Source organism: Nothobranchius furzeri, chromosome 13, assembly GCF_043380555.1.
Source record: "Nothobranchius furzeri strain GRZ-AD chromosome 13, NfurGRZ-RIMD1, whole genome shotgun sequence".
Taxonomy (NCBI): domain Eukaryota; kingdom Metazoa; phylum Chordata; class Actinopteri; order Cyprinodontiformes; family Nothobranchiidae; genus Nothobranchius; species Nothobranchius furzeri.
In genome coordinates, this window is record NC_091753.1 from 39,469,503 (window position 1) to 39,494,491 (window position 24,989).

The 24,989-nt window shown below is 42.5% G+C and overlaps 3 protein-coding genes across 9 annotated transcripts in view; all 3 read right to left on the minus strand.

Annotated features, from left to right (window-relative positions):
• The window catches only part of hepacama (hepatic and glial cell adhesion molecule a), an 11,530-nt gene extending 6,856 nt beyond the window's left edge, over nt 1–4,674 (minus strand). For both annotated transcript variants that reach the window (XM_054742695.2, XM_015951551.3), the window contains exon 1: nt 4,350–4,674. In XM_054742695.2, coding sequence (XP_054598670.1) covers nt 4,350–4,449 — 100 coding nt within the window. In that variant the 5' untranslated portion in view covers nt 4,450–4,674. The remainder of the gene's footprint in view (nt 1–4,349) is intronic.
• Nucleotides 4,675–13,216: 8,542 nt separating this feature from the next.
• nrgnb (neurogranin (protein kinase C substrate, RC3) b) lies at nt 13,217–22,139 on the minus strand. 5 transcript variants are annotated; one of them, XM_015951539.3, is made up of 7 exons: nt 22,016–22,139; nt 21,655–21,830; nt 21,496–21,572; nt 21,364–21,407; nt 18,882–20,307; nt 15,313–15,514; nt 13,217–14,146 (listed from the first exon to the last, which is right to left on the minus strand). In XM_015951539.3, the coding sequence occupies exons 1-7, from the start codon at nt 22,036–22,038 to the stop codon at nt 14,091–14,093; spliced, it is 2,004 nt and encodes a 667-aa protein (XP_015807025.1). In that variant the 5' UTR covers nt 22,039–22,139; the 3' UTR covers nt 13,217–14,090. The 5 variants fall into 5 exon arrangements, with proteins under 5 accessions (XP_015807025.1, XP_015807029.1, XP_015807026.1 ...); XM_015951543.3 differs by having other exon boundaries at nt 15,359–15,514; nt 22,016–22,130; XM_015951540.3 differs by having other exon boundaries at nt 22,009–22,101.
• Nucleotides 22,140–22,177: 38 nt separating this feature from the next.
• LOC107380343 (uncharacterized) lies at nt 22,178–24,674 on the minus strand. 2 transcript variants are annotated; one of them, XM_054742694.2, is made up of 9 exons: nt 24,576–24,674; nt 24,202–24,504; nt 24,064–24,117; nt 23,753–23,851; nt 23,574–23,598; nt 23,441–23,481; nt 23,304–23,354; nt 23,112–23,215; nt 22,178–22,441 (listed from the first exon to the last, which is right to left on the minus strand). In XM_054742694.2, the coding sequence occupies exons 1-9, from the start codon at nt 24,664–24,666 to the stop codon at nt 22,310–22,312; spliced, it is 900 nt and encodes a 299-aa protein (XP_054598669.1). In that variant the 5' UTR covers nt 24,667–24,674; the 3' UTR covers nt 22,178–22,309. The 2 variants fall into 2 exon arrangements, with proteins under 2 accessions (XP_054598669.1, XP_054598668.1); XM_054742693.2 differs by having other exon boundaries at nt 23,747–23,851.
• Nucleotides 24,675–24,989: the final 315 nt, after the last annotated feature.

Genomic DNA, 24,989 nt, shown 5'->3' on the forward strand with positions numbered 1-24,989 from the left:
GAATATGAGCAGAGTTCTTTTGCAACTTGTGTTTTAGCAAGGAAAAATGTGTTTAGATTTATGAGAACGGAGGATTGTGTTTTGTGAATTGTGTCTTCATGTGAAAAGTGTTTATGATAATGGAAAATGATGGCTAGAATTAGTAAATGTGTTTAGACAACTGGTCACTTGGTTTCGAGGATTGGCTTTTGTGCTTTAGCATTTGAGAAAAACTGTAATATTCTTTTAAAACAGATTTATGTATTTCATTTTTAAATTTGCAAATTGATTTCTTTGATGTTGTTTTTGTTTCACTAGGTCAACTTGCCACACATAATCTGGCATATTTTTATTACAGACACTAGCACAACCAGGCTGAGGATGAGAATCAGCTCCTCAAACTCCGAGACCATGCTGCTGAACTGGAAAAGGGTGGAATGCCTTCTCCACATAGAGAGGAGCCAGTTAAGGTGGCTTGGGCATCTAGTAAGGAAGCCTCCTGGATGCCTGCCTGGTGAGGTTTTCCAGGCACGTCAAACCGGGAGAAGACCTAAAGGAAGGTCCAGAACATGCTGGAGGGACTTTGTCTCTTGTCTTAGGAGTCCCCTGGAGGAGCTGGCCCAAGTGGCTGTAGAGAGGGAAGCCTGGGCTTCCCTGCTCAGGCTACTGCCGCCGTGACCTGACCCTGGATATGCGGCCAAAAATGGATTGATGGATGGTCTTCTCCAAGTCAGGGATGAGGTCCTACCTCACATGTTCAGATGGAGTGTGAGGTCAAATGGCGGATTGGTGCTGCATCTGCATTGATGCATACTGGTATGTTGTGGTGAAAAGAGAGCTGAGCTGGAAGGGGAAGCTCTCAATTTACCATTCCATCTATGTTCCTACCCTCATTTACAAGCTTTGGGGAGTGATAGAAAGAATGAGATTGCAGATACAAGCGGCGAAAAGGAGTTTTCTCCACAGAGTGGCTGGGCTCTTCCTTAGAGGTGGTGCCTGTGCTCGGCAGCCTCGCCTCTGTCAGTGCGCCCCAGGGCAGCTGTGGCTACATCGTAGCTCATCACCATCAGTGTGTGAATGAGTGTGTGAATGGATGAATGATACACTGTAGTGTAAAGCGCTTTGGAGTCCTTACTCTGAGAGGCGCTATACAAGTGTGGGTCATTTATCATTTAGAGGTAGGGTGAGAAGCTCAGTCATTTGGGAGGGGCTCACGGTAGACCCGCTGCTTCTCCACATCGATAAAAAACAGTTGACATGGCTCAGGCATCTGATCTGGATGCCTACCTGGTGAGATTTTCCAGGCATGTCCAACCTAGAGGAGACAAGAAGATCCAGGACACCTGGAAGGACTGTCTCTTGGCTGTCTCGGGAATGCCTTGGGATTCCCCCAGAGGAGCTGGCCCAAGTGGCTTGGGGAGGGAAGTCCAGGCCTCCCTGCTTTGGCTGTAGTTGTGACCCGACCCCGAATAAGTGGACAAAAAGGGATGGATGCATAGATGGATAGCACAACCAGGCTTACTTTTTACAGTTTTTTTCGATTGCTAAAACACGTTTTTCAAAACTGCACACACAAAACCTCAAACATCACACACAAATTGCTAAACCCTGTCGTCCCTTTGCAAAACAACTCTGCCATCAAATCTCGTAACATGTTCACAAAATGGAACACGCTTTCATTTGGTAAACACAGCCATATTTCCACATGACACACACATACCATTCACTGAATAAAAACAAGTAGCTTTTGGCTGAACACTACCAAGCATGGAAAGAACACAAGAGCAAAACTGAAAACACAATTAGAGAAATGGAACACACTGAATCTATTACAACGCCCACTTCTCTCATAGACAAACATTAGACATCACACAAATTTTGAGACAAAACATGGTCGACACTGTGAAACGGCTGAGGTTTGGCTGGACCCTCTGGCCAGCATCCCTCATGGTCAACCCATGGTTGAGCACATGGTCCAATACAGTGGCACGAATTTCCTTGGAGATTTAGATTCTGCTTCTTCGTTATCTTGCTTCTCCTTGTTGTCCTCCTCCTCTTCCTCTTCTCCATCCTCCTCTTTCTCCTCCTCCTCTTCCCCTTCCCCGTCCTCCTCCTCCTCCTCTTTCTCCTCTTCCTCTTCCCTGTCCTCCTCTTTCTCCTCCTCCTCCCATACGTACCCCTCTCCTTCTCTGTTGTCTGTTGTCTCTGTTCTCCATTGCTCATCAAACAAAACAGAGTGTCAAGCCTCCTTTTATGCTGCGGTCCCTGACTGCAAATAGCTCACCTGGTCCGAAGGTTTCGAGATTTGAATATTTGTGTGTTGTTGATTGAAGCTTTGAGAATTTATGTGAGAAGTGTGTGTAAACCTGAAAATTGTGTGTTGTGTTTTGACAGCATGGTAATGTGAAATTGACATCAGAGTGTAAAGGAGGAAAATCAGAGTTCTAATATGATAAGGAAATCTTAAGCAGTGATAAATTGAGTCAAGCGATTGGGAACAGAAGTAGAGGTTGTGAAAATTGTGCCTCATTTTTGCTGTTTGAGTTTTAGCAATAGAAAAAACTGTAATAGGACAAAAGCACAAACAAGTACTTACAAATGCTTGAAAAATTTGCAAATTCATAAAATACATACCTCCTCCCAACTTTTTATGCTCTGTTCAGTCATTTGAGAGCACATATTAGTCCTTAATTGAGGCGTAAATAACTAAAAACAGTCTAAAGACAGCAGGCTAATTGAATAAAAATGCTGAACCTTTTTGCTCCAAAATTAATTTTTTTAAATGATCATATTTTCTTAATTTCTTTTCCTGACCTGGATATTTAGTGTTGTTTTAACTTATGAAAAGTGAAATGGAATTTAATATTTCCTAGATAAGTTTTGTCAAGATCACCACAGAAACTCCTAAGACACAAGGCAGCATAACACATAGCAAAACCAAGTGCAGTTGACAAAAAAGAAAATGCTTTCACTTTGCTTTTTGGTGTTGAGAACTCTGTATTATTGTTATTTCTGTAAAAGTCCTGCAAAAGTATGCATAAAGATTTGCCAATGTCTGAATGCATCACATATGAACACATTTGCATTAAATCCCAACTTAAACAACGAGCAGCCACCTTGAACTTCACTGTCAGGTAAAAAAGCAAATAGGACAAGTTTTTTTTCATATTGTGTGACATTTTAATACCAAATGCTTTGTCAAAGGCCCCTTTTTATTAGAGCAGCAGCAGATTAGTTTTTCTTTAAACTATAAGAATTTAAACTTGAAATATCCAGACTTTCTTCAAACAAATTGCATCTTGATCACTAATCCGTTTCTCAGAAACTCCCTCAATGAATGCCTCCACATGGACCTCTTGCAGAGAACAAGTAATATACTAATTTTGATTTGTGTTCCCCAGTTATTGTCCACCTCCCACAGGGTTCAGGGAAAAACTTTTATAGTTTAAGTCACATTTTACCTATACAGTAAAGCCCTGTCTTGGAAACCAAACAAAGCAAAGCTATTAAGTTCACAGTGGAGGTTCCTATAACTCAGCTGTGGCTGGGCACATGGAGGCCCAAACATTGGCTGTGGGTCTTTTGGGGACGTCCTACTGTTTGGCTTTACTGATGGAGAAATCAGTCTGAGTGAGAGGAGAGGGAGAGAGGGACTCTGCTTGGCTTGCTATTCTTTGCAGAGAGGCAGCTAGCAGGGCATCGCCTCATTGCCTTGGTAACCATTCGGTTCGCCTGACAAGGGTTGCCACGGCAATGAGACAAAGGGCATGATTGTTGGGACTAGTTTCCTCCCTTAAAAAGAGTGAGAGAGGGCAAGAGAGACATTCTTTGTCTCTGGTGAAGCTAGAGATGGACACAGCATCCAGTTATTCTGCCAAATCTGCTCCGGTTGGGTAAACTGGACCCGTGGTACTTTTGTGAAATCAGATCACACAAGTTTTTGACTTTTCACCTCTAAATAACGTTTCTGTAGGATCAAATGCAAGCCATGCCTGATTTTTAGCTCCTTTGGCTAAATGGTTTTACTTTGAACCCTTTAATTGTTTCTTTTCACTTTCAGTGGACACTTCAGTTTCTTTTGAACTTAAAACACGAGTGCCACTCATGAACGGATGTGTTCTGCTGCCAACTAGGCTTGCTAAACAACTCTGGTTCATTTACCATACAGATTTACTTCAGTTTTAAATGTATGTTAGTTTTATTTGAGTTGTACAGTTGCAAGAAATCCTAAAAAAACAAGATTTGTTTTAAACGAACTGTGAAATTAAATAAACAAGTCAAGTTTAAAAGTTTCAGTTTAATACATATTTATTAGACTTTAAGACAAATATTTTCTGATCTTTGGTTGGATAACAAACATCTTGACCTACCTGTGAAGAAGAGGAGGAGGAAGAAGCAAGAGAGCGTCAGTAGTGAAGGAATGCCACTGAAATTGTCTCCTGTGAAGGGGGACTCCCTCTCCACCTTCATCTTGTGTCCTGGGCAGAGTCTTTCTCCCGCTTAGTGAACATGTTTTATCCACCCTGGGCACGTCTCCACCGCCTGTCTGCCTGCCTGCAGCAATGGCCTCTGCCTGGTCACACTGAGCTCCAGTCTCCCCACGGTCCCCCAGTCACCACAGCCCACAACAGCCAACTGTGTGTGTGTTCGTGTGTGAGACAGAGACACAGTGTTGACCGGCCCTTTTCTTCTACTTTCAAAGGAGAGCTCAAAGACAACATGCTGTGGTTTTAAGGCAACTTTAAATCATGATTATATTTATGATTTAATCAATTTAATTTAACATTAAAACAAACTTTGAGTTAGTTTGCAAAAGTTCCTGCTACTAGGAAGTTTACTTCAGCTGAATAAGCAGCTCTGAGAGGAATCCACTTGAACTTGTCAAATGTGTTAAATACTCTTTTATGGTCTGAAACCTTGCAATACACCCCCAGTTCATCTCTTGTGTGAATCTGCTTTTAAGCTGATGTTTTTAACCCATCTCTCTCTGCCATCACCTGTCCGAGAGCTACAAAACAGAGATCTACAAGGCATTACTTGATTCCTCCTCTAGGTGGAGTTAATTATTCAGGCAACAGCCCAATGTTTAGTTTTTCCTCAATTGTTAGCACACATTTTCTGAAAGCATGCCTCATATTGTCAGAACTCTACACACAAATCCAAAAAAACACACACAATGGGCAAAACCCATAAATTAACCTGCAAAATGAAACTTCACATTCAAAACATTATTTCTCCTCACAATGTGATTTTGTTTTCAAATGACACACAAACCATCATATGAATAGACATTTATAAGAACCAGCCGAACACTTACGTGCTCAATGTTAAACACTATGATGAATGGAAAACACTTCTCCGTTCATCATAATGACTTACTGTAAGTCTTTTTGGTTCAGTGTTACACCTACTACAGACAGTATATACACACATGTGTCATAAAATATTTCAGAATATTGTTTTTACACTCTGAACACACAAATACATGGAGTGGCCACTATTGTGAAGCACAATCATTATGATCACAATATTGAAATATGTATAATTTACTGTACACAGTGTTGAGTGTATGCATCGATTGTGGGACTCACTTGCACATAGTTATATCGCAATTCTTTGACTCTTTCTGAATTGTATTCAAATGGCACCTGCAGACCTGCTTCATCCTGAGATGATATCTGTGCAAGACACAGTCCAGTGTTGATAGGCTGACCCTATCAATATTTTGAAACATGTCATTGTTTTCTAATATTTTTTCTTTGTATTTGCCGTAATGTTATGGCATTGTTTTCTAGGACCATGTTGAGGATTTCTGTTTCCTGTTCAGGAGACTGAAGACGTTCCCGACCTCCTCGTTTTGGTAATCTTTCAGTTCTGCCAAACGAATAGTAAAATAATGTGAATACAAAGTAGGTACATTTCCTAAATACTGGAAACATGCTTTACAGTATTTTTACTGTCCAACAAAACAGTCCACAGGCAATACTACTACTATACTCTTTGAATACTGATTGTATTGATGTGCAGTAGGGGTTGTACGAACTAGTCGACTAGTCGACTAGTCGACTAGTCGACTTCACGGCTCTGTAGTGACTTTTTATGCCTGTCATCAACTAGTCGCTGTCACGTGATAATGACTGACAAGATGCAGTCCTCGGAAAAGACAGCAGGTGATGAGCCCCTGCGCGTCTGGATCGAGGCGGAGGCGACGCGCTGTGCGGTACTGACACCGGCGGTAAAACGGACATTTAACCAAACTGTGACCTTTTCCCTCTTGCAATTTAACCTTCCCCTCACCCCCATCCTAATCAGTTTGTGCATGCAAAGCTGATCGTTGACATGCGCTCCAGGCATTGCATCCTGAGCACCGCCAAATCAGGTGTCACCACCTCAAAAACAAATTAAACACGTGATCGTTCATGTCGGCTCATTTCCTTTCATGTTTTCTGTCTGTTATTTGTGCCTGATGCATTTCGCTGCTGCGGAGCGAGGCGCATCACCTGTTGTCCTCCGGTGACGCACCCCCAAGATTCCATTATCTCCACACCGCTCCGCTCTCCGCAGCAAAAACGGTCCCGTTGTAGTCGGCCGGCGAGCAGCGGCACTCCGCTGTTTTTGCGGTCGGTAGATCTTTTAGAACTGCAGTTCAAAGGTAACTCATAAGGTGAATATATATGAACCCAGGTAGCAGTTTTTCTTTAGGATTGAGAGGAGATGCAGGAAGATAATAAACAGGACAGAAAAATAGTCAAATAAAAACAAGTTAGTTTTTGTACCTGGTGGTTGCGACAAACAGACACCATTGAAGGTCATCAGAAGTGAGGAACAGAAAATGAAATAATTATTTTAATGTTTAGAGCAGCAGGAACTCTGAGAGGCTGCAGGCGCATCAGTGAGTTTGCGGCGGCTGCTGCGCAGGGGGAGGGGGGAGAGGACTGAAGTAGGATGCAGAAACTACCGTTGTTAAAAGAGATGTGTTAACTTAGAAAATGTGGGCGCAATTTTAATTGTCAAAAACTCCAGCGAACCTACCGACCGACCCCCCCCCCCCCCCCCCCCACCACCACACACACACACGCCGCCGCTTCCGGCGTATGACGTCATCAACGACTAGTCGAAGTCTACTCGACTTTCATTACTTGACTGTCGACTTTAAAAAAAATAAAGTCGTGCAGGCCCTAATGTGCAGTACTGCCATTTTCTAGTGAGAGAAGATTTCTTACCTATTCTCATTTCGGAAGGTCCGGATGATGGATGCTACAGTGTACCTGCTCAAATTTGGCTGTACTCTTTGCCCAGCCTCCCTCATTGTAAGACCATGGTTGACCACATGATCAACCAAAGTGGCTCGGATCTCATCAGAGATTATGGTCCTTGGTCTTCCTCGTCCTCCTCCTCTTACTCTCACTCCTCTGGCTCTGCCTCTGTTTACAATGTTGGCATCCATTGCTCCAAAACAGAAGAGCTCACCTGTTGCCCTTTTATGCTAAAGCTCTGATTGCTGATTGTGAAACGGTGTGATGTCAGTGTGCATATTTGATATGCAGAGGGTTCCTTGTGAAAACAAGATATTTTCCGCATGAAAATAGTGTCAACAGCAGAGAATTGTGTGTAGTGTTTTGAAAAGTGTGTTTTAGATTTGCAATTTGAGTGCAAAGCAGGGATTGTGCTTGTAGTTTAGCAGAATTGGTTAAGGGGGTTGGTGAATTGGTTACATGTTGTGGTCATTTTGTCTCAAGTACCAGAAAATGTGTGTAAACAATTGAGAAAAACTGTAAAAAGAAATAAGAAAATCACAGAAGGCACTGCATCAAACAGTCTTAAACAATCCTGGCCTTGTTTTCCCACCAAAGTTAAGTGAAGCTAAAGGAAACCTTCTTTTCTCTCCATCCATCCATTTTCATCCGCTTATCCAGAGTCGGGTCGCGGGGGCAGTAGCCTAAGGCGAGACGCCCAGACTTCCCTCTCCCCAGCCACTTGGACCAGTTCCTCTGGGGGAATCCCAAAGCGTTCCCTGGCCAGGTGAGAGACATAGTCCCTCCACCGTGTCCTGGGTCTACCTTTAGGTCTCCTCCAGGTTGGACGTGCCTGGAAAACCTCACCAGGGAGGCGTCCAGGAGGCATCCTGACCAGATGCCCGAGCCACCTCAACTGGGTCCTCTCGATGTGGAGGAGCAGCGGGTCTACTCTGAGCCCCTCCCGAATGACTGGGCATCTCACCCTATCTCTAAGGATGAGCCCAGCCACTCCGGAGAAAACTCATTTCGGCAGCTTGTATCCACGATCTCGTTCTTTCGGTCACTACCCAAAGTTCATGACCATAGGTGAGGGTAGGAACGTAGATCAACCGGTAAATCGAGAGCTTCGCCTTCTGACTCAGCTCTATCTTCACCATGACAGACCGGTACAATGCCCGCATCACTGCAGATGCAGCACCAATCCGCCTATCGATCTCATGCTCCAGTTTTCCCTCACTCGTGTACAAGACCCCGAGATACTTAAACTCCTCCACTTGGGGCAGGACCTTATCCTGACCCAGAGAAGGCATTCTACCCTACGACCATGGTCTCAGATATAGAGGAGTTGATTCTCATCCCAGCTGCTTCACACTTGGCTGCGAACCACTCCAACGAAAGCTGAAGATCATATTCTGATTAAGTCAACAGGACCACATCATCTGCAAAAAGCATGGACCTGATCCTCAGGCCACCAAAACAGATGCCCTCCACACCTTGGCTGTGCCTAGAAATCCTGTCCATAAAGGTTATGAACAGAATCGGTGACAAAGGGCATCCTTGGCGGAGTCCATTTCTCACTGGGAACAAGCCCGACTTACTGCCGGCAATGCGGACCAAGCTCGGACACCAGTCATACAGGGACCTAACAGCACGTATCAGAGGGCCTGATACCCCATACTCCCGGAGTACCCCCCACAGGGCCCCCCGAGGGACGGGGCAAAACACCTTCTCCAAATCCACAAAACACATGTAGACTGGTTGGGCAAATTCCCACACACCCTCCAGGATCCCCCTAAGGGTATAGAGCTGGTCCAGTGTTCCACAGCCAGGACGAAAACCACATTGCTCCTCTTGAATCTGATTCAACAATCCGATGGACCCTCCTCTCCAGAACCCCTAAATAGACCTTACCAGGAAGGCTCAGGAGTGTGATCCCACTGTAGTTGGAACACACCCTGCGGTCCCCCTTTTTAAATAAGGGGACCACCACCCCGGTCTGCCAGTCCAGTGGGACTGCCCCCAATGTCCATGCAATATTGCAGAGCCGCGTCAGCCAACACAACCCCACAACATCCAGAGCCTTAAGGAACTCCGGGCGGATCTCATCCACCCCTGGAGCCTTGCCACAGAGGAGATTTTTAACCTCAGTGACCTCAGCACCAGAGATTTGAGAGGCCAACCCAAAGTCCCCAGAATCTGCTTCCTCACTGGAAGACGTGTCGGTGGGATCGAGGAGGTCTTCGAAGTATTCTGCCCACTGATCCACAACGGTAGTAGAGGTAGAGATCAGCAGCACACCGTCCCCACTTTAGATAGTGTTGGTAGCGCACTGCTTTCCCCCCTGAGGCACCGGATGGTGGACCAGAATCCCCTCAAAGTCGTACGGAAGTCTTGCTCCATGCTCTCACCGAACGCCTCCCATGCCTGGGTTTTTGCCTTGGCGACCACCCGAGCTGCGCTCCGCATGGACTGCCAGTACCCGTCAGCTGCCTCTGGAGTCCCACAGGCCAAAAAGATCTGACAGGGCTCTTTCTTCAGCTTGACAGCATCCCTAACCGCCAGTGTCCACCAGCGGGTTCGGGGGTTGCCACCACGACAGGCACCGACGATCCTGTGACCACAGCTCCGGTCGTCCGCCTCAACAATGGAGGCACGGAATGGGGCCCATTCAGACTCAATGTCCCACGCCTCCCCCGGAACATTTTGGAAGGTCTGTCGGAGGTGGGAATTGAAGCTCCTTCTGACAGGAGACTGCCAGACGTTCACAGCAGACCCTCGCGATACGTTTGGGCCTGCCTGGTTTGACCGTCATCCTCCCCCACTTTCTGAGCCAACTCACCACCAGGAAGTGGTCAGCTGACAGCTCCGCCCCTCTCTTCACTCGAGTGTCCAAGACATGCGGCCGCAGGTCAGATGAAACAACAACAAAGTCGTTCATCGAGCTGCGGCCCAAGGTATCCTGGTACCAAGAGCACATATGGACACCTTTATGTCTGAACATGGTGTTCATTATGGACAATCCATGACTGGCACAGACATCCAATAACAAAACACCACTCGAATTCAGATCAGGGGGGGGGCGTTCCTCCCAACCACACCTCCCCAGGTCTCACTGTCGTTGCCCATGTGAGCATTAAAGTCCCCCAGCAGAACGAGGGAGTCACCGGAAGGAGCGCTTTCCAGCACCCCCTCCAAGGTCTCCAAAAGGGTGGGTAGTCTGAACTGTAGTTTGGCGCATAAGCACAGACCACAGTCAGAACCTGTCCCCCCACAGGTAGACGGAGGGAGGCTACCCTTTCATTCACTGGGGTAAACCCCAATGTACAGGCACCAAGATGGGGGGCAACTAGTATGCCCACCCCTGCTCGGCGCCTCTCAGTGGGAGCAACTCCAGAGTGGTAGAAAGTCCAACCCCTCTCCAGGAAACTGGTTCCAGAGCCAGAGCCATGCGTTGAGGTGAGTCCGACTATACCTAGTTGGAACCTCTCAACCTCACACACCAACTCAGGCTCCTTCCCCACCAGAGAGGTGACATTCCATGTGCCAAGAGCCAGCTTCTGTAGCCGAGGATCAGACCGCCAAGGTCCCCGCCCTCGACTACCACTCGTCACACACTGCACCCGACCCCTTTGGCCCCTCCCACGAGTGGTGAGCCCATGGGAAGGGGGGCCCACGTTTCCTCTTCGGGCTGTACCCGGCCGGGCTCCATGGGTGAAAGCTCGGCCACCAGGCGGTCGCCAACGTGTCCCATCTCCAGGCCTGGCTCCAGAGGGGGGCCCCAGTGACCCACGTCTGGGCGAGGGAACACGGTTTCCATTTACATAATTCATCATAAGAGGTCTTCGGGCTGCTCTTTGTCTGATCCCTCACCTAGGACCTGTTTGCCATGGGTGACCCCACCAGAGGCAGAAAGACTCAGACAACTTAGCTCTTAGGAACATTGAGACACTCAAACCCCTCCACCACAGTAAGGTGGCAGCCCAGGGAGAGGTTATTTACTCTCTTAGAAAAAAAAGAGTGAGCGCTGAGAAAGCGAAAGAAAAAAAATAACCATTTAAAGAATTTAGATCTTGCTTCTCATTGCCATTCAGGCTCACTTTTTAATATTTCAGATCTATTGCCAAGAGTAAACTCCCAGAAGTGACATCAGTCTCCTGTCGTTATGTTTTCTGGATTAGCCCATGTCCTTTGATGAGTCAGCTGCGTTATAAGTCATCTCACCCACTTCCAGCAAGTATTTTATTAAGAGTTTTTTTAACTGGAAAGACAAAGAGACCAATTCTCTGCAGAGGACACACGGTTGACAAGAGTGGATCTCTAGGACTGTGGGAGTGTAGCTACTGATCCTCCCTCCTGGTGTCCAGATTCCTGTGAACTGAGCCATCAAAGTCCAACCTCTCCCCTACACCTCTGCCCTCACTAAAAGCCATGCATGCCCACTCCTCTGATCTAGGCAGAGCTCGTGAGGCTCAGACAGTTTTATGTGAATACTTTATGACTGAAAACATTGTTGTGTTTTATACGTACGACTGGTACAAAACAATCTCCTCTGATCCAAAACAATTCATTTTACCTGGAAATGGTCAGAATATTCTAACTTAATCTTGTTTCGTTGAAATAAATATTATTTCACCTCATAAATGATAGAAATCAGGTGTTTATCTCCATCCTATTATTGTGTAACCGACTTGGAATTAAAAAGGTCCTTTTAAGATAGCAAGGCAGGGAGAGGAACCAGTGGAAATAATATAATTGCGCCCCCTGCTGTTTGTCCTGGCGGATTGGTCTCTAATTATCTCCCTGGAGACTGGAAATCTTTTTCCTTCCTGACGAGCTGTCTAAGAAGTAGAACAAGGCAACCAAGCAGCTCTCTCTTATGATGTGCTCTTAAAATAGTCCCAAGTTCAACTAAGCAACTTGTAAAAAGGGACCAAACTTACATGAGGTGATGTGGTTAGGGCTGCCATGTTGGATCCAGTAACATCCCAACAAACACGATGATCAGGATCATACTTTATTTTAAAACGCACCTTCCCCTTCACTGTCGGAATTCAATCGACAGCACAAAGTGGGTGTTGTGCTATGTTTGGAGGTGTGCATAATATTGATTGTTCACCCACAGTCATTAAAGACCGAAGACGTGACCGTGCCACCTCTGGGACTGAGTAGGAGAACAGAATAGATCGAAATAAAACCCGTAGAGGATGTTTATGAGATTGAGGAGGAGGGATGTCAGCCTGAGATGGAAGTGTTTGCACTCTGCCAGTGCAAAACCACTTCTAACGAGACGCTGATTGTCCTATCTCTACAGCTGGTGACACAGCCCGTTAACACACATGTGAGTGTGTGACTGTGGGGATGAGTGACTTGAGTGTGATTGGTGTGCTAAAGTATGGGTTGCGTTTTTCCTGTGTGAGAATGCATGTGCAGTTTGAGCTTGTGCAGTGTGCTGCGTGGTTCAGATGTGTGTGGGTGGGCTGAGTGGGTGCGCTGGGAGACTGAAGATGCTCTATCCTGCTTCTCATAAAGCCAACAAGACTGCCTCGCCAGATGAAGAGAAATTAAGGTGTACTTTTGTGGTTCTGACCACCTTATTACAATAAAGCATTTGTTATAAAACACCTGACAAGTCTCACTCTATCACCTCTCAAGTATCACTTTGATACATTATTATTTGTGGCATTCAATGTCGTTATTTATGCTAAATATGAGTACCTCCATCTTCTGCAAACAAAAAAAAAAAAAACCAGTACAAGCTAAACAGTTATGTTATGAATGATTCATGAAAGTTTTAGTGTTGGAGAACCACACGGGAAGCAGAACCTTGTTTCATCTTTAAGAAAACACGTTTCTTTCTATTAAAAGCTCAGCTTTTGTTGCACAGGAGAGGACGCGTCTTCATTTTGTGTACAAATTTACAGATTTTACTTTTTATTCAAAAGACAAAAAAATGAAGTTGATATGTTTGAATCATCATTAAATTAAGTTTAAAGCAGACATTTCACTGTTCATTTGGAGTGGATTTATTAGTGTAATGCCATGACTCTACACCAGTATTCAGGTACTAATATGTTACTTTTAAAGGCTCTGAAAGCTTTTACAACTGTTTTCAAATACAAGTTTAACTCACCGACACAAAAAAAATCAATTAAAAAACGAGCATATTGAACGGATATCTCGTTAAGATAAAGCTGTACCCAAATGCATCTGATAACTGCATGCTCACTGTTCTGGAAGATCAGATTTATAGAAAATGCTTGGAACTGTGAAAAGACTGATGTGATCGGAGAGATAAATATAACAAATAGAACATACATAGCTAGTTTTCTTTTGGTGATTTGTAAGTTTTAATCATTTTATGAGCAAGACCAATAACTGTTGAATTACAGGCAGGTCAGAAAACACGGCAAGAACAACACGTAACGCAAGCCACTAATCACCAAAAGTGACGCATTCAAGGTGTACACACAGAGTATATGCGCTGATCCATCTCAAAATAAGCCCTGTTTTGCATTTAGAGGACATTCATTTACACATTCACAGATCTTCGTCTAAAAACTAGCACAGTACCAGAAGTTTCACAAGTACATGCAGTGAGTTGCAAATTCTGGGTCAAAGACATCCGCACTGATGAGGCTGCTGAAGAAGCAGAGAGGGAGTGTTAAAGTTCACAAAATTCACATTACACACCCTCAAAACTGTTCATTTTTCTACCGCTAATTTGTGTTAAAAAATAAAGAAGATGACTTCTGACGGGCAGGGCGGGGGGTTAAAAAGGTGTGCCTGATAGCCAGCTCCGCCAGCTTACGCCAACCTTCTCCCACTACCTTCACTCTCCTCCTCCTTCTTTCCATCCAGGTCAGGACAGGGGCGTCACTGTTCCGGCACAGATGTGTCGTCTCTCTCTACTGCCCCCGATCTTCCTGCCTCTAAAAAAAGACACAGGCAAAGGAAAGTAAACAAATGAACAACCTAGAAAGAAGAGGTTCTGTTTGGTCAAGGTGAAAGGCTTTTTTACCAAGTGGCAAAACTATAATACTGCACTTATTTGAGTTTTCTTTTAAATTAAAGATAAAAATACATATTTTTCTATTTTGTACACAGTTGTTAGGCATAATACTTAGTAGATATGAGTAGAAGGAACTCAACTTTAAAGGAGTTTACACTTATCTTGCGAAAAGGGGGTCTCCCCCAGTGGGAGCAGCTCCATTAATTCTGCCTGGCCCTTTTAGGTATATACTGTACCTAATGCACCTGCAGCTATAAATACACCCCCTACCTAACGATACAACTAGGTTAGGAAGAATCATTCTTCCCAGAAAAAGAAATCACGTGATGTAAACGCTGCATTTTAAGACAGATGAGTCTTAAGATTTATTTCCTCATAGAGCAAACTGAATCTGTTTTGAGTGCTTAGCGTATAATAATAATAATAAAAAAATACTTTTATAGTAAACAGACAGCTTTTCAAGTTTAATTTTATACTTCTGTCCAATAAAGAAACATAATTTGAGTGTTTTATTTCCTCCTTCTTGTATGAAATAAAAGAAAGAAAACAGCAATAATGTACTTTGACATTTTCTAAGTGAACAGAACCTAAACAGCTTTGTCTGTCTTTAATAACACATCTAAATGTGGATTCATCTGAGCCCTTGAGCAGAACTAAAAAAGAAAAACAGCGAAAGATTCAATCATCTGTTGCTGAAGACCCCGCGGGGTAATTAAATGAGTCACTCAGTCTTTTCTTGCTTTAATCACACTTAGGTTAAGCCATGAGGGGCTTTAAAAGATGCCCTGAATTATGTATAGAATTTAAATGGATTATTATATGAATGCGTACCATGGTAAATCAGTTTGTGTTTCTGCATTATGCTCATGGATGTGGATGAAGGAGGAACCGAACCAGTGTTTTGTGTCATAAATGTAAATGCTTTTGACTATGTACTTCGAAATCCTCTCTACAGTATTACTTCTCTAGCACTTACCTGCAGTTACTTAGCATAGCTTGCGATGCATAAGCACAAGCACTAACCATAATGCCATCTTTAGCAGCATTATGGGACTTTCTCTTACCCCTCAGCTCTACAACACTGACCTGACACCCCGTGGCTGCTGTTGAGCACATCCCCAGTGCTGCTCACCTCCTCCCCCTCAGCTTTGTCCTCTGGCTTCATCTTCTTACGGGTCATATGGCCACGAAAGCCCGCCTGGATCTTGGCAGCAGCCCTATTAGCCTCAGGGTCATCCAGCGGGATGTCCATGATGTCCTCTTCCTCCTGAGGTCGGCTGCACTCCTCCTGTTCAAGCGGGGACAGCCCAGTTTACCAGAACAGATTTTTATGAACATGCTATGATATTTGCTCCATGAATCACCAGTGGGAGTAATTCATGGTAAACAGATTGCAGGACCATAGTTTGCAAAGTTAACAGTACATGTTTAACAGCATCTATTTATGGGTTTATTACGTTTTATCAGAAAGTCATTTGAGTTTGCAGAGGTGCGAGTGTCATCCTTTTTTGTCACTGAGACGCATCTGTTTAGATGCTATTTTTGTTTGTTTTTTTAATCACAAGAGGGAGCTGGAAACGTGTCCGATCATCTAGTTTAAAACACAAGCCATCAATAAAATTTGTTATTTCTCACACACACACACACACACACACACACACACACACACACACACACACACACACACACACACACACACACACAAACTGTGTGGGAAAAACTGAGGTTGGCGGTGAAGTATTTAGTGCTTCAGTTCAGTTTTAAAGAAGGAAAAAAGTTCTTGCTCTGCAGCGTTTGCCCAAAACAGATGATCCAGCGAAAATGTTTCTGCAGTCTGCACCAGCCACTCACCAGGATACTTAGAGCACCCAATCTACTGTCCCAAAGGAAACGTGGAGTGGGCGGAAGAGAGATTCAGGCTTGTGACAAACTGTCAGTGGAATAGTGCCCGCGATATTGATGAGTTATGTAAACACCTATTTCAATCGTGTGGAGATAGCAGATACGCTCTTACCCCTGCTTTTGCTCATGGTAAGTGATTGACATTTCACTCAAAGGCAGCCCACAGAAGGATCCCACTGTCATCCCACAATCTTGGTGAAGCAGAGCATCATGTCTCAAGTGAAACCCCTCCAGTGTAGGAGTGTGACCACCCACCTGTTCAGCCAGCTTTCATTAGCCGCTCTGTCTGACTGCTCACTGAGCAGCCAGCGTCCAGCTCTTTCACAGGAGCAAAGACACACAGCTGCACTGGATTTTTCTGCCAACACACATTCTTTGGGACATCACTGCCTCACAGGTCCTTATCTGATCAAGACTGGTTTTAAAAATCCACGAAACATCATCCATGTCGAATGAAATGGTTTGAAAACTTGTTTTTCTTATTTGTTTGAGGAATTCATTATTGAAGCATCTTTCTTAGAAGCATAAATTAAAATCATTAATGAATGTATTTTAGATTTAGAAGATAAAAGAAACACATCTGCAGCTTATAGTTTGGTACAATTAGTAAGTGCATCAGGTAAATACATTCATAAATGTCTGGATCTGCATTTACCAAACAAACTGAGTAGTGGTTAAACAAAACAACAAATCTTTAGAAAAGTTCATCTGAAGCCTCTACTTACATTGTGACAGTCCATTTCTTCTCTATAAGACGATTTAAGTCTTCAGCTGAGTCGACGCGGTGACTTTTGAGCCTAAATTTTGATGCAGGCCAGGTAGAGCGCTCTTTAAATGTGTCTCCGATGTAATACAGATGCCTCACTGGCTCTAACTAACAGTCACTGTACCCTCAGTAACAGCCGCACACGCACAGAAGTGAGAGAGAGAGAGAGGGAGAGAAGTAAAAAGAGAGCGAGAGACAGAAAAAGAGAGAGACAGACCTCCTACAAACATAACAGCATGTGTTTCATCTTTTCAGCTTCATTAAGGTTGATGACCCACTGTGTTCACTTTCCACACAGAGAACAAAACAATCAAAACAAACATCCTAAATATGAAAAAAAGACCCAAACCATCAAATAAATGGAATATGTATTTCTCTTTTAGTGACTTAAACTTTTATGGGTTGCGTTTCTGGCAATCTGAAAGTAAATAGGAACACCACCATGTTCACCGTTATTATGAACTCTAAAAATAAACATGATTAATATGGACACAAAGTTTAAATGGTCAAAAAGAAAAACAATAATTGCTGACTCCCAAATTCCACTAATAGTTCGAATAAAAAAATGGTGCAAGCATCCTGGGCTATTTTACACAGGAAGGTGTTATAAATTTATTAGAGGCAGAGCGAGCTAACAGCCCTCTCCATCCCTCTGATCCCAGCTGGTATGGCCGCCCACACTCCTCTGCCAGCCTCACAGACAAGACGAAGAGAGGGAGAAACTGAAAACATCCATTTATCCGTTTTATACCTCTGAGAGTAACACACTCCTTCCAGTTTGCTAATTACTGAAGCATTATTGCTTAGGCACACGGGTAACTGTGCTACGTTCACCAGCTGCATCAATCAAGAGGTTAAAATGTAGAGAATTATAAGCAATTTACATTTCATGAAACTGAATCTTTTGCTAATTTTGGTCCTTTTAGTCCATTCATTAGTAAATTTAATGGTTAAACTACATGGAAATTGTTATGGGGACTTGTAAATAGAATTAGAAGCAAAAACTGAAGAAAAAATACGAAGAGCTAATTGAATCTGCTACTGGGACAATGTGACAACAAAAGTCTGAAATATTAAAAAGCGCAGTGGCTTTAGCCAAAAGTGATGTTTTACTTTTTAATCAGCGAGTTAGAAACTGCTTTAAAGAGGTAGATTACTGGTACAGAGGGTGCCTAGCAACTACCAGCATCACAATCTTCTGATCATACCATGACGACAATGAGAGAGAGAGAGAGAGAGAGAGAGAGAGAGAGAGAGAGAGAGAGAGAGAGAGAGAGAGAGAGAGAGAGAGAGAGAGAGAGAGAGACAGAGAGAGACAGAGAGAGACAGAGAGAGACAGAGAACAGAATGGTGAGGGGTTACCATAGTAACATCCTCAGTACCGCCTCCTACACTCCCTCCCTGTGCATTTGGAGCCTTGTTGGTCCAGACAAATCAGTTGGGGCTACCTGAAACAGCAGTAAACGTTTGAGTCCTGATTCACAAGATACATTCTTTTGTTGACCATTTATGATGACGGATTATCGAGTCAAGTGTCAGTCTGCTGAGGCCCCGTTGGCTTCCCAAGAGGAGACTCGATCTGCCCCAAAATGTTTTTTTAAGCACACATCAGAACAAAGCCTCAGAAACTCCAACAAATGCTGCTCAAACCTGAGAAGGAAACTTCTGGACATGCCAGTTGGGATGCGCTTTAAAGTGGATCAGGAAGAATTATGCATTTTCCAGAAATCTGAATATTTAGGAGGCATTTACAAAAAAACCTACCCCACTGAGTCATGTACTTGAAGGTTTTATTTATCTAAGCTAACTAAAACCACCTCCGAGTCAAAGAGTCATGCTCAAAATGCCAGTAAGGACATTTATTATATCAGTCGGGATTCTTATAAATTGTAAATGTGTAATTTAAATGCACGAGAAATGTGTGAAATGCAGTGTAACAAGCATGATTAACCTTTAGCACACTGTTGAGAGGAACATCCAAGATTACCTTGTCACTCTTGTTTGCAGAGGCTGTGGCATCCTCCTCACACTCATCTGGCTCCTTCTCCTGTTCCTCTTCATGCTCAGCAGCTGTCCAAACAGCACTATGAGTGAGGCTGACAGTCTCTTCTTTCTTCATTTCTTCACTGTTTTCTTGCACCTCTGAATCCGACATTTTTCTCTTGTATTTCTCTTTTTCTTCTGAATTATTTTCCTGATACGAGTCCACAGCTGTTCTTGTACCTTGTTCCCTTTCTACAGTTTCTTCTTCTGTTCCAGTCATTGATACATTTGACTTAGTTGCGTATGACGGACTCTGTTCCACTTTGCCATCATTAGTTTTGGGATCTTTAGTCTCACCGTTATCATCTGCACATATGTCTTCTTCACCACCCACGTCAGATGTCACATCTTGTTCGTAATCAGGGTCATTTGGGTGTTTTTCATTTTTAGATTCTTGATTTTGATCAAATCCAAAAATATCCTCTGCATCCTTACGATCCGTTTCACTGTCTTTAATTTCCTTTTCTGCGTCATTGGTGGGCTGATCTGATGAGCTGATGCTTTTAGCACCTTCTTCCATCTCACCATCATCAATGGCATGTGTATCAGAGTCAATTGTGTCCAGATTCTCTTTTGTCACATCAAATTCTGCCAGATGACTCTCAATGTCCTGCTCTTCTGGAATAAAATCATTCTTGATTACTTCTATTTCAAGTTTGAATTGAGCTTCTGCTGAATCTGCAGTAAGCTCCAAGGACTGTGCTTTTTGTTCCATTTCTAATTCAGTATTCTGAAAGATCTCCACTGAAGCTTCTTCCATAAGCTTTTCCTCTCCAACTTCTCCAATAACTTGAGTCTCTGGAACATCTTCAAAGCTAATCTCAACCAAAGATTTGTCATCTGAAGCATCAGCCTCCATTCTTTCCCCCTCATTAATGTTTTGGGCTTGATCCTCAGTTTCTTGTTGGCTCCCCCGCCCGATTTCATGAGACAACTCAGCTTCAACTTCAGGGTTTAAGAATTTTTCTTCATCAATATTTCTAATATCTTGAGAAGAACATCTCACTTGTATTTTCTCAGTTCCTCCAAGCTCTGCAGCACCAACATCCATATTAGGTGGACCAGGATATGGAACAATCTCCACTGCGTCTTCTGTATTTTCTTCCTCTGAGTCTACCATTTTGCTCTCTCCTCCTTGTTTATCAACTCTGTCATCTTCAGACTCATGGAAGACCATTTCTGCACTGTGAATTTCTTTCAATGGCATCAACGCAGTGGGCTTTGACAGGAATGGAGGAATACTTTCTTCCTCATCTGTGCCTCCAGTTGAATCCTCCTTCTCTGAGGGATCTGGTTGTGTCGTGGAAAGAGCTGAAATTACTGCTGAGTGACTGGATTCATCTTCAGTTTGAGGCTCATGGGACTTTTCTCTAAAAAGTACAAAAAACACAACAGGATTAAAATATGCGATGATTTATCGGACAAGCAAACGTGCAATAAAGATATGTTTGTTATTTACAAGTAAATATGATTATGCTCAAACTGAACCCGTGACTTTCCTCCTGAAGATGCATTTGTTCTGCCTTCTTTTAAACCTTGACATTGCGAATCTGACAGCCGTGAGCTATAATTTAGTACTATGTTTAAGCATTCGGAATGTTTCCTAAGCATTTAAAATGACACTAAACTAAGGCAGATATCAAACCTTAAGCCAGTTCTGTTGATAAAAAAATTAATAATGCATGTTATTTTTTTTTTTATCATACTACGTCTCGTCTATTGCAATGCCCCTTATGGTGGGCTCACAAATTCTTCCTACTCTCAGTCGGCTCCAAGTGCACCAAATGATCCATCTTCATTTCAGTTGATTAATGCCTAAATAATCTTGCTTTCTCATACCTCTCCTATCTGCTTCAGCCTGGAATTCCTTCATGGGCTCTTAGCTGACCAGTAGCTGGTGGTCCCAAAAACTAGGCTGAAAATCAGAGAGGAGCCATGACTCCCGGACTTTGAAGCAAGTGTCTTTGAAATATTAGATGGGGAGATTCACTTCCTTTTTTAAAATGTTGTAATAAACAAAACTAAACAAACAAAGATGACTTAGCAATGCTGAGATAATGTACTTTTTAATGTTTCTGTTTCAATATGTGTTTTTTATCTATTTGGTAATCCTTTACATCTGTTGTTATTTTTGTTTGTCTTGTTTTAAATTCTTGTTTACAATTTATTAATGAACAACACTTTTTTAAAACTTGTTTTTTAATGTCATTAGCAAATAAATTGGAAGATTTTTGTGATATTATTAATAGCAATACATTTTTGCAGATTCTCAGTAAAATAAAGAGTGGCATATTCCAACTGTCCTACCGAGGACAAACAATGTCCAGAATAGCAAAAGAATAATAAAAGGTTATTTCATCTTACTATTCTTTCCCTCCCCTACTCCTGTTGATCCTCTTAAGGTGGAAAATAAAATCATGGCTCACCTGAAAATGGTCACTTCTGATGCTGATTCATTTTCAGGACAAGTCTGGAAAAACACAATGAAGTTAAAAATCAGCATAAACATCATTTGAATTTTCTAAAAGAAGATAACTGAATAAAAATGACAACAAGACCTCTGTGGTAAATGCATGGTTGTTGTAGAACCTGTCTTCAAGTCTGGCAGCCCACTCAGCAGGGTCTGTGCCACTCTCTACAGCAAAACAAAGCAGACAACTATTTAATCACCACTCAGCGTCATTTGTAGTATTTTTTGTGTTAACAGCTGGATTTACCGTCTCGTTTTTTGAGAAGAGCGTCGAAATATTTCGCAGCGTACGCAGGGATGTCGTCGGGCTGGTCTCGCAGGACCTCCCGGGCCAGACCTTCTAAAACGGCACCGAAGCCTCGAGGGACCCGCAGGTGAGTGTTTGAAAAAGGCACTGCCATGTTGTAGGAAAGTTTCTTCACGCTGCAACACGAACAAGTTAGCGCATTCCTCCCTTTTATTTTTTTATAACAAGAACAGCCAAGCTAATATTAAAAACTTTCTAAATGTTGTGACGTTTTCTGTATGTGGCTTCCTAAACTAGTGAAATCTTTACTTTTTAAGATTCAGAAAATGTCCTAACAAAATATTTCAGCAGTACCTGTTACCTGAAAGTCTTAACAGTCGACATTTAGCTACTTTTAAACTCTGGACGATAGCTAGCAAAGGTAAATCGTTGTTGGTGTCTGTTTCTAAGCAACCGTGTTGAATACGGGTAGCCAGTAGGGTCGTACACAAAAAAAAAAACTCGCAAGGAAAAACACGTCTTAATTCACGTAAATGTTTATTTTACACCGTTTTACACACAGCACACAAACAAACAATCAGACATTACTGACGTTTTGAATCAAGATAAAATGTAAATAATAGACTTAAAAACATGAGGTTGCTTCACTCAGAAATCAGGCATAAGTGATGACTGCATACTCGGAGTTGGAGCTCATCTTGCGGCTGACCTCTCTGGGCTGGGGGATGTTTAGTCTGTCAGCTGAACGAGAGGCCTGAAGGGCAGATCTGGGTGTATCTCCTCTCCACTGGATATGAAATAGAGATTAACACACTGATGTTGCAAACTGAACCAAGATCTGCAAGATTTCTCATGATCCTAGATAACAAGATCACTCTTAAGATTACAGGACACATAACATAATAATTTTATAACATTTCCATGCAACATTGAAATGCATTGCCTGCTGCTGTGTGATCTACCAAAAACTATGGAATGGGAAACTACATTTTTGCATTTACACAAGACACCTTGCCATTATTATTGTAGACATTGTCATGTTTTGTTGCAACTTTTCCAGGCAAATTTTCTTTTGTTTGTTTTGATTTTTTTTTTTTTGCAAAGACCTTGCAAAGGCCAAATCTCTGAAATATTCTAAGTCTGTAGTCCAGATTTACTAAAAATCTTATGCAAAAAAATGCAACAAAGAAGGCCTAAATCGCTTCATAAAAGTAGTTAAATGCAATCTATTTAGCTAATCTAATATAGTCCTTATGAAACGTAAAGACTAGTAAAAATCCTGTGAAATGTAAACAAGTAGCTGTTTTTATTTATGCAGATATATGGACTGCATACAACTGTGTTAAAAAGACAAACACGTTAACTCAGGTATTTCTGTTTTAGATAGAATTAAAAGTGTCATATTAAAAGAAATAAAGTTTCTCATAGAAGAGATACTGATTTGTTGGTTGTCATACCTCTCCAGTTGCCAAGTAGCCAACCTGAGTCAGCTCAGGTGTGCTGACCCCTCGGACGGTGATCATGATGTCAGCATACGGAACCTCAGTGTCGCTCTCATAATCTGGGAAGAAAAATAATTTTTCAGGTAACTGTGAGTGTTTTATTGTAATCTGTGATTCTTTGCTGGTTATTCTGGGGGTTCATCATACCGGGTTGAGGAATTCGCAAAGTTACTTTTTCACTTTGTGCTGACAATGTCCCTGGAAAATATAACAAGTGTGAACGGCAGCGATACATTTTTGGAATGATTGTTATTTTTGTACTTTTTATTTTTCATACAAAATACCTTTCACCGGTAGAAAGATGGCATGTTTTGATTGTGGTGAGCTGTAATTGTTAAGAAAAAAGTATTCACTGTTTCCAAAACACAGATGTTAATTAAAAGTAATTATGCAGATTTTATTTCCAATTGAACTGACCATGAGCTGGATGTAATGGGCTCTCCTAAAAAAAAAAATCACAACTTTTAAAAAATAATAGCTTATTTACATCAAAGCACCAATTTAAAAACATGTTTTTAAATTGTTCTAATTAAGAAATTAATCTATTTTTATTGCAGATGTGTTTCATTAGTATACTATAAAATAATCACCTTTACCATTGCAGTTCTGCCTGTTCCGGTTCACACACAAGTAGATTGCCAAAGCTGCAAGAACCACGGCCACCATAACAGTTACCGATGCCAAAACTTTAATTCCTGTAAACACATGGCCATATGGATCGTGAATATAAGCCAATATTTCAATCCTTCACACAAATGTATATATTCATAATTTTTATTTGTTGTAACTGCCACCTCACCTTCATTTTGATCCCCTGGTTCAGCAGAAAGTGATGCTAAAACTCAGAGTTAGTAACTAATTAAATAAGAGTAAAAAGTAAAATAAAATAAAAAAAACTGTTTCTCACCATTTTTAGTTTCAGTCTTTGGGGCAGCTATGGACGTTGGGGCCATTTTGGGGACTGTAAAATACAATATAAGTTCACTCCATCTTTTTCTAAAGAACTTCTTGAGATCACTGGATTTCGATACTCATGTTTATTTACCAATAAAAATGGACACAGAGCGCACTATCTTCTGGGGAAGCTGAGGATTCTCTGTGTCCTCGGTGTAACATGTATAGTTCTCTTTTACACCTTCAGTTGACACGTTGGATAGAGTGAGAGACACAGTGCAAAGGTCACCAGTCCTGCTTCCATTATGGCGACGAGGGGCATCTGAGGCTTTTTTCCAGTGGCCACGAATAAATCCAGAGGAGCAGTTGTAGGTGCAGCTCAATGTGAGATTGGCGCCCAGCTCCACGGGCAACAAATCCACAACTGTCTTTGTTTCAGCAGAACTCACAAAATCTGCATAAAGAAGAAAAATATTTTATTCAGTCTAAACACGACTTCACATTTTGTCTAGGCTCTAAATTTACCTTGTGCTGCACAGAAGAGCATGCAGAAACAGACTGAGGCCCTCATTGCTGGTCCCTGTTTCGTTTCTGTTTCTTTTGCGCCTTTTAGCATGCAGTAAACTATTGTGAGTTCTTACAGTTTGGTTCTGTTTGCACCTGCACCAAAACACTGTGGCACCCACATGAATATTCTCTGCCTTGGTAGAGGAAGTGGTTTTGAGAAGGATTCAGAGGTGTGTAAAACAAGTAATTCACAACTTTCCATGTATAGCAACTGACTTCCTGCGGAGCAAATTTCTGTTGCAAATGAATGGGGAAATATAGATTGGAACATGATGATTTGTTAATAACTGATTTTGTAGATAAAAGCTAAGTATGCATTTTTTATGTGCTTGTGCATGCATTTTTACACCTGGCATGAAACGGGCCAAAAAC

What these genes read in the sequence shown, in the direction of transcription:
- LOC107380343 (XM_054742693.2), bottom strand. Translation starts at nt 24,666, where the DNA reads ATGCTAAAAGGCGCAAAAGAAACAGAAACGAAACAGGGACCAGCAATG. An exon ending in CCCATTACATCCAGCTCATG is followed by an intron (nt 23,482 to 23,573) that starts GTCAGTTCAATT and finishes TAACAATTACAG; the next exon opens with CTCACCACAATCAAAACATG. An exon ending in CATCTTTCTACCGGTGAAAG is followed by an intron (nt 23,355 to 23,440) that starts GTATTTTGTATG and finishes TATATTTTCCAG; the next exon opens with GGACATTGTCAGCACAAAGT.
- nrgnb (XM_015951539.3), bottom strand. Translation starts at nt 22,038, where the DNA reads ATGTCGACTGTTAAGACTTTCAG. An exon ending in TCGACTGTTAAGACTTTCAG is followed by an intron (nt 21,831 to 22,015) that starts GTAACAGGTACT and finishes TTCGTGTTGCAG; the next exon opens with CGTGAAGAAACTTTCCTACA. An exon ending in CAGCAGCCACGGGGTGTCAG is followed by an intron (nt 14,147 to 15,312) that starts GTCAGTGTTGTA and finishes GTCTTTTTTTAG; the next exon opens with AGGCAGGAAGATCGGGGGCA.